The 9,036-nt window shown below is 37.9% G+C and overlaps 1 protein-coding gene across 3 annotated transcripts; it reads right to left on the bottom strand.

The window, feature by feature from the left end:
* Window positions 1-436: 436 nt before the first annotated feature.
* Window positions 437-7,954, bottom strand: LOC145731035 (facilitated trehalose transporter Tret1). 3 transcript variants are annotated; one of them, XM_081982602.1, is made up of 7 exons: window positions 7,647-7,954; window positions 2,723-2,922; window positions 2,312-2,514; window positions 1,929-2,254; window positions 1,651-1,871; window positions 1,006-1,272; window positions 437-843 (listed from the first exon to the last, which is right to left on the bottom strand). In XM_081982602.1, the coding sequence occupies exons 1-7, from the start codon at window positions 7,658-7,660 to the stop codon at window positions 485-487; spliced, it is 1,590 nt and encodes a 529-aa protein (XP_081838728.1). In that variant the 5' UTR covers window positions 7,661-7,954; the 3' UTR covers window positions 437-484. The 3 variants fall into 3 exon arrangements, with proteins under 3 accessions (XP_081838728.1, XP_081838729.1, XP_081838730.1); XM_081982603.1 differs by having other exon boundaries at window positions 2,723-2,919; XM_081982604.1 differs by lacking the exon at window positions 7,647-7,954 and adding an exon at window positions 3,693-3,820.
* Between the last annotated feature and the right edge of the window lie 1,082 nt (window positions 7,955-9,036).

The raw sequence follows: 9,036 nt of genomic DNA, 5'->3' as shown, positions 1-9,036 counted from the left end.
CTCCTCCGGAGCTCCATGCTGAAAAGAAAAGGGTTCTCTCGCAACTTTTAAGTGGACACTTAACACTATCAATTGACAAGGAAGGGCTTTGTCTTATTGTTGTGTTTTATCACACCATACCAAAGCGCGCAGCTTGAAGCGGCATGGCACCCTTTACGGTGTAGCCTATCCTCACTGACACGCTTCCCCCTCGTGAAGCAGGTTATTTAAGTTCCTGAATTAATAAACAAAGTATACCCAGTGAAAGAAGTGTTTCTCTATCAACCTTCTCTACGTACACTTACACGTGAGAATATCATAAAATAGTTATTGTTCAAACTATCATTATCTCGAAAACTAGTAAATTTGGCCAGAAATACCTAACTGGCACAAAACTGCTTATTGTTACATACTGTCACTTTAGGCGGTCTCCAGGATATTTATAAGAGAAACTACATTAGACGGTTTGATTCATTATCTTCTGCATATATTTGAAGGTGAAAACTTACTTAGGCTCACCAGATTCACTTTCAAACCCTTGATTTGCTATACCTTTCTCGTCTATCCCACTCTGAGCGACTTTAATTGGTACTTGTTTCATTTGGACTGAATTGTCTAGTTTCTGGCCGCCATTAAAGTGTTCGGTGATTTGAAAGAGCGTTTTGCCTTCAGTTTCGGGCAGCCACAGATAAAGGGCGCCCAATCCCAATACTGAAACGGTACCGTAGAACCAGAAAGTACCGGGTAACGTTAGAGCGTCGACCATTGACAGGAATGTTTTGTTGGCCAGGAAACTGACCAGGTAGCTGACCGCCGACGAGAAACCGCTAGCAGGTGCGCGAATTTTTGTGTAGAACACCTCACCTGCAATGATCAATACTAGAGGTCTGATATAATCGTCAAGCAATAACATCAGTTAAAGCTGCTAGAAGACAAACAAACATTCGTTGGGATAACCTACTACAAAACACTTAGAAGGCGGTGTGCTTTTGAAGTGAGTTACATGGTTCCAACCGATTTACTTACCTATAAGCATCCATGGTAGTATACGAATGCCTGTGTGGGAAAAGAAGGCGGCGCCAACCACAAAAGTCAACGGTAACCAGGTCTGGTCGGTGAGGGGGACGTCCGAGCCGCTAGTTTGCAGTGCGCTGACGTTACGGGCATGCGCGTAAGCGGCCACGGCAAACACGCAGGCGGCTGTGCCCGTCAGCGAGAAAAAGTTCATTCGGCGCTTGCCCACGAAATGCACGAGAATCGAACTCATGATGCAGCCCAATGCCTCTGCCACGCCTAGTTTTTGGGCATTTTTAATAAAAACATTTTATAAGCCTTGAAAATCAGAACAGAGTGACGTAATGAAATACAGGCTGTCCCACTTAAAGTAATTGATTTATTGGATTTTGAATGCAATACCTGCCCTTTCTGGGTTATTTCTTATACTGAAGGTTAACTTTGACCTTAATTATCTCAGAATCCCTAAACTTTCAATACAGCACATAGTAGGCCATTTTAAAAAGTAAAATCGATTGAGGTAATAAGATACGGAATGTCCCATTTAAAATTCTTCAGTTAATGGACTTTGAATGCAATGACTGGCACTTACTTGGACTATTTCTTACAAAAAGTTAGTGCCGCTATGACCTTAATCATCTCAGAAATAAATCTTACCAAGTATAATAGTGGCGTAGTATTTATCAATAGGAGCATTCAAGGTCGCAAATATGGCGACCGAGTAGGTTTGTAATGTTGTCATACCGGAAAAATGCCCTAAAACGAACGTCAGGACTACAAGTCCAAAGGACTTTAAAAAATTCCTTTTGGCGTACAGTTTCAAGTTGTCCTTAATCCTCTGCAGCTTAGTTTGGCTGCCAGGTGGAGCTGCATCCACACTATAAAATTTGAAAGGTAAAGCTAACTTCTATAACTTATTTCTTTTAATACTTTACGTTTCGTTCTTCAGATGATCGTAAATCTCCTTGAAATCTTTCTCAGCCTGGTCGAAATCAACCCAACCTTTCAACCAGGCAACGCTGCGTTGCGCCTCCACCATTTTCTGCTTTGAAATCAACCAATAAGGACTCTCGGGCACAAAAAACAGTAGAAAAAACGACACAATAGGCAACGCAGCGCTTGCCAACGCCACCGACCGCCAATCCAGGAACGTTCCCAAGAAGAACTGCGTCAACACACCCAGGATGACGGCAACAGTGGACGTAGATGCTAAAACTCCACGGAGATTGGGCGTGGTCACCTCCGCCAAATAGGTCAATGTCTACACACAGATGGAGCTAATGGACTGTAAAGGTTTTTGAGGTTATGTAATTCTTACCGGAGCTTCCAGGAGTCCCCCGCTGACTCCAGTCAAGGCCAAGGCCAGAAACACGTGCCACGGCTGGTTAGCGTAATGGAATAGCATCCAGGCGGCCATGAAGGGCAGATTGACTAATTGCATGGAGCGTCTGCGTCCTAAAGGTTGCGTCAAGTAGCCGGAGAATAGGCAACCCAGCGGAACGCACAGAAGATTCAAGGAACCTGCACCAAAGAGTGACAATTTGACAGTAGAGTTGTTAGTGAATAAAAAAAGTGCTTTTGGTTGATTTTGATCACCAATATGGCCAGGTTTCAAAAAAATTCCTTATTTAATGGGAATTCTAAAAATGTCTCCACTTTTATATGCAAATTTTGTCGTTCATTGTTTGACCGTTTTATCGGTCTTCAAAATCAACCAAACGCAACTCACCAATCCACGATATTCCATTCTGATCAAGCAAAATGGTTTCCTGGGGGTCATCCCCGGATAAATTTGGGATCAGAATGGTAGGAAATCCTAGGGACAGACCAAAATCAAAAAGGAGCACATTCTTAACCGTCACAGCCAAAATTTGTGGCAAATACTTGCGCAAGGTCGAAAATGACGCTTCTGAAGGCTCAGATTTCCTTCTGGAACAAAAGAAAAGATTAAAACATGTTAAAAAAATCATCGAGTTTAATTTTGCTTGAAAAATCGACTGAATTAAACGGCAACTTTAAGCACGGTCCAGGTAGGACGAAAAATTGATTTATAGCGTCCACTTTCTGAGAAATTCCATATTTCATAAAAAATATATTTTTTTGAATTTTCCGCAAATTGTGCTAAAATCTCCTAAATAAATGACGTAATAAAAGACAGAGGGTGTTCCATTAAAAATGGTTGAGTTTCGGACCGTTAAAAGAAATGATCATCATCATATAAATTACTTCTTTCAGAAGGTTAGTGAAACTTTGATCATAAATATTTCAGAAACTGTACAATTTTAATACAGTACATACTAGGCCGTTTTGTAAGGCATTGAAATATAAAATCGATTAAAGTAATAAAATATGAGGATGAAAGGTAAGGAATAACACGCAGTCGTCTCCACAACACTTTATTTCAACCTTCAAAGGAAAAGGCCTCAGGCTCAACTAGTTTCGGACATATAAATGACCATCCTCAGGAGCTAGAAGAATAACTTACTCTACTTATGCGTACCAGATGTTGAAATAACGAGAAAACATACCTCAAATCGTAAATCAAAGCTCCGGCTGTCTTTTTAAAAGGGGAGAGACAGTGAGACTCATGTTATTTAGAATGAGTGACTTTAAAAGATAGTTTAAAGGGGGGTAATAAAGCTGTAAAATTTATTAACACATGTAGTATGAATAAAGATAAATTTAAATTGAATAGTTACCTCATTATAGGAGAAAAAAACTGACACTACATACTGTCACACCCGTGTTAGTAGTTACGGTGCACAACCAGTTAGCAGCATAATCAGCAAGGTTAGCGTAATGAGGTCGCTGAAGAGTATAAAAGATGCACCGTAGCTCGGCTAAGGCATCGAACTCTGGGGTCATCCCCAGGGGGAGGTCACTGGTCTCCAAGTCGGTCGGCGAGTAACAGTCTCTAACTTAAAATGGTGGGACGGCTTGCTACCCTCTTAGGATCCCAGGCTGAGAAGAGAAGGGTTCTCTCGCAACTTCAAGTGACCGTTAAAACCCTTAACCCTATCAATTTACTACTTGGTCCTTTGGTCACACCGTACAAGAACACCTTGCGTGTCCCCCTTTACGGTGTAGCTTAAGGGCTGAATTAGACTCGCCCTCCCCGTAGTTTCATAAAGACGCCGGTGAATACGGCTGTATTGGCCCTTCTAATCTGGGGGTAAGATTAACCCCACTGTATTCCTTATTTTTATCTATCTTATAATAAATGAGCCTTGCCTGTGACCTAAGTTGTTTCTCTACCATCCCTTACTACGCACCCCTAAACGTGACGTACCCCTAAACGTGAATAATATATACAGGGTGTCCCACGACGAAAGACCTCGATTGATATTGGAAAAAGTATAAATAGGAGAGTTTTGAAAATTTGGTAGGATACTGATGTGGGCATGCCCAAACCAACTAAAATATTTTCAAGATGGTTGCACTTCCGCTTATACCGGAAGTTGATCACAACTTTCTTATTTTAAATAGAACACCCTACATATTATTACATATTTGGATTCCTCACAAAATTCTGACCAACGTTTGTATAGAATGCCCTATGCCTATCTCTAGCCGTTTTCGAAATATTTGATGTTTTTCCAAAAAAGTGACAGTTGCAACGCTCAACATATTTTTGTACTATGTTAAAACCGTATTTCATTTTGCAATGAAACTTTGGGTTATTGTAAATAAAGGATCGTTTTATTAAACTGAGGGTGCGTAACGACTCATTTGTATACAGGGTCGTCAAAAAAAAATCATAAACTTGCCACTAAAAAATATGAAAAATCTCAAGTTTTTTAAATGGAAACCCCCATTTTTTATGACGGAATCATTTTGAGCATTAAAAATTACTATAAGTTTCAATTTACTTGCCTATACCTAAATCCAACCCATTTCGTTTTATTTGAGAATAAACATTTTTTTATTATGCTGCACAGTTGGGATTATGTGGTGTTCTAGTTGGTCATGCTTTTGACACACGGTGATATTGAAGACCTGCAGGGCATGTTAATAACACTAGTTTTGAGTGTTTTGACAACTGCAAATATGCCGTCGCGGTTACGTTATTCAAACCAAGATTACTTAAATCTGTTTATTATTTACGGAGAATGTGATAAAGTTGTGAGTAGAACATGTGAGGTATTTGCCGCTCGTTATCCAGAAAAACCAAAGCCATCACGAAAAGCTGTCGAGCAAATAATTGAAAATTTTAAGAATACGGGATCTGTGAAGATAAAAGCTATTAAAACAAAACCAATCCTTAATAATACAAATGTAGAAATTGCAATTTCTAACCAACTTTTGTGTACAATGCCCTATTCCTATCTCTAGCCGTTTTCGAAATATTTGATGTTTTTCCAAAAAAGTGACAGTTGCAACGCTCAACATAACATGCTTTGCAGTTCTCCAATATCACCGTGTGTCAAAAGCATGGCTAACTAGAGTACCAACTAATCCCAACCATGCAGCCTAATAAAAAAATGTTTATTCTCAAATAAAACGAAATGGGTTGGGTTTAGGTATAGGCAAGTAAATTGAAACTTATAGTAATTTGTAATGCTCAAAATGATTCCGTCATAAAAAATGTGGGTTTCTATTTAAAAAACTTGAGATTTTTCATTTTTTTTAGTGGCAATTTTATGATTTTTTTTTGACGACCCTGTATACAAATGAGTCATTACGCACCCTCAGTTTAATAAAACGATCCTTTATTTACAATAACCCAAAGTTTCATTGCAAAATGAAATACGGTTTTAACATAGTACAAAAATATGTTGAGCGTTGCAACTGTCACTTTTTTGGAAAAACATCAAATATTTAGAAAACGGCTAGAGATAGGCATAGGGCATTCTATACAAAAGTTGGTCAGAATTTTGTGAGGAATCCAAATATGTAATAATATATAGGGTGTTCTATTTAAAATAAGAAAGTTGTGATCGACTTCCGGTATAAGCGGAAGTGCAACCATCTTGAAAATATTTTAGTTGGATTGGGCATGCCCACATCAGTATCCTACCAAATTTTCAAAACTCTCCTATTTATACTTTTTCCAATATCAATCCAGGTCTTTCGTCGTGGGACACCCTGTATATTATTATAATATTATAGAAACTTAAGAACACTATAATTTAATTAAACTAAACCCATTTTGTTAGGGCTGGGGATGACCCTACGGGGGAAAGATATGAAAATCTAATCTACCATCCGCAGTGGAGTTGATCAGACAGGAAACAAAATGGTGGTTATATGATCTGAAAAGTAAAATATCAAGGAAAGGTAATTTATGGGATGATGCTAACTCCATGGTGAATGAGATTGAATGATGTAAGCTATTAAGAAATATGAAGAATTGTTGGAGGTCATCAGATGACCCGTCAAAAATGCAAATAATATCATCCACATATCTTTTGAAAAAGAGTATTTTATCAAAGGAGGGATAGGATTCTAGGGAATGTTCAATGCTGGACATGAAAATTTCAGCTAGTAGAGGGGAAAGGCATGAACCCATAGCCAAGCCTCTGGACTGTGAATACAAAGTGTTGTTGAACTGGAACAAGTTTGGTTGATCCAGTACCAGAGCCACCAGGGTTAGTAAGTCTTCTACCTGGAAAGGGTTCAAACCTTCGGAAGCAGACAATAAATCCTGGACAAGGGTTAAACAATCGGGTGGTGGGATGCTCGGAAGGACGTTGGAAACATCAAAGGAGACCATGATTGCTGTTTCGGAGATGGTTAAGTCTGTTATTTCTCGTTTTTTCAACATCTGGTACGCATAAGTAGAGTAAGTTATTCTTCTAGCTCCTGAAGATGGTCATTTATATGCCCGAAACTAGTTGAGCAGGCCTTTTCCTTTGAAGGTTGAAATAAAGTATTGTGGAGACGACTGCGTGTTATTCTTTACCTTTCGTACTCATACAACTCCACTGAAAGAATATGGACTACTACGTCTTTTTGAAATATGAGGATGATTTTGATGAAGTCGTACAAAAAATAGTGTAAGCATCACGAACAATAACAGCTTTACTGATCTCAGACAAATTAGATCCAAACTTTGTCATCGATCAGTAAAGCTTACTTACTTTCTTGATACTTAATATACTATTACAGTTACTATACTTATTGGGCTACTTCTACAGAAGGTTAGTGTCACTTAATTATCCTAAATATCTCACGAATCATTAGCTTTTAGTACAGAACATTTTACAGCATCAGAAAAGATTATGACGTTACAAAGTATATAGTATGCACATAAATAAAAAAAATTGTTTTGAGTGCCAATATCCTGTTGTATCAATCAAACAATACTTATTTTTTTTGACATGATTTTTTAGGCTGGAAAAAAATTGGTACTGATCAAGGACAAGTGCATACTTGAGTTACTTAAATAATGTAATCAAATTTCCGAAGAACAACAAATTTAACATGTTTTAAATCATTAAAAACAACAAAATAAAACAGGATTTTCTATTGTACTTTCAGTCAGGGTCAACGTCGCTCTTAAATATACAGGAAAATCGTGTCCAGCTAATTATCGACATATTATTATGACTATAGCAAGATGATGTAAATATACAGGGTGCTACAACAATTGTGCCAAACTATTGCTAGACGGTTAGGAAGGCATGAAAGCTTTCTGGTGACCAAGTACTTACCTTTGCAAGGTCATGACGACCTTTCAGACTGATGTCATGCCGTTCTGCTACTATGAAGACACAAAGAGTAGTTAATAAGCCAAACAAAACCCAAATCACGACTGTCACTTCTCTAGCACTTTACATATAATAACAATAAAATTATTCATATAGGACAGATATACGCGGCTTATCAAAACAAGTGTCCCCCATTTAAATGGTTTATTATTCTTGAAGTCATTGGATGATGAAAAGGCATAGAAATTGATTTAATTAACCGTAAAAACGCACAATTTCAATGGTCTAAAATGCACTGAAGAGCTTAATTGATAAATCAGTTCCTATTTCCCTCTCTCTTCCTCTTGGTCACTAAACAAAAGCAATGGAAGTGGTACCCAATGGTAATACTCAAGGTGATGGTACTGTCTTAATTATGCGGTATTTATGGTCTGACAGTGAAACCCATATTTCAAACGGTTATGCAGATTTAATATCCATTTAAGATTGGTCAACTTTGAAACTTTCTAGTGGCAAAACTACTTTTGTAAAACAACTATTTCAAATATGACACCTTGTATATATATTAGTAGGTTGTTCGATTGTGCCTAGGGCTACACAATAACTGGTTTAAACTGCGATAAGTTAAGTATTTCAAACGGGACACCCTGTATATTATTAGATAGTTGGATGGCGCAAACTCAGGTGTGCAAAATGACCTAATATGTGCTAATCAAAACTATATACAGGGTCTCCCACTTTCGACACTTTTGTGGAGTATCTCGCTTATTTTTATAAATACAGGGTTGCGATTTTCCCGATAGCGTGCTTATTTTTTGGGATATTAAACGTGGCACCAGCAGAATTTTCATAACCCTTTTAGTTTTTAAACTATTCGCGGTCACTGGAGTCAATTTTTAAGGTTAAAATATTGAAAAATTTAAATATTTAATGGAAATGGACTTACTAGACTTGAACCATTTGCAGTCATTCTAGTCAATTTCCTACGCCAAAACCTTGAAAAATAACCAAATATCCTGAAAATTGACCTACTGAACTATTTGCAGTCATTTTAGCCAATTTTAGAGCATTACATCCTGGAGTGCAACAGGACAGTTGGTAAACGTCTGATTTTTGCAGTTGGGAGTAGGATCTTTGGAGTTAAAAATAATTTGCCTGGAGGTATGAGAAACTTTGAAGCAAATATTAATGTTATTTGACCGGAAAATGTTTTTTATTTGAAGTGAAAAAGGGCCTAAAAAGGAGATAGAAAAGAATTTTGGATTTTAGCCAATTTTTAACTGCACTTGACTGGCTGTTGAAGGTGCGTACGGTTTGACAACGCTGCCAGAAATCGATCATCAAACTCAAAATCTGTCATTCCGTCTGTGAAAAGTGTCAATTTGACAGAGTA

The sequence above is a fragment of the Ips typographus genome, linkage group LG6 (genome assembly GCF_016097725.1).
Source record: "Ips typographus isolate SLU linkage group LG6, UJ_Ityp_2.0, whole genome shotgun sequence".
NCBI lineage: Eukaryota > Metazoa > Arthropoda > Insecta > Coleoptera > Curculionidae > Ips > Ips typographus.
The sequence above is the reverse complement of the archived record's forward strand: the minus strand, read 5'-3'. Positions and strand labels throughout refer to the sequence as shown.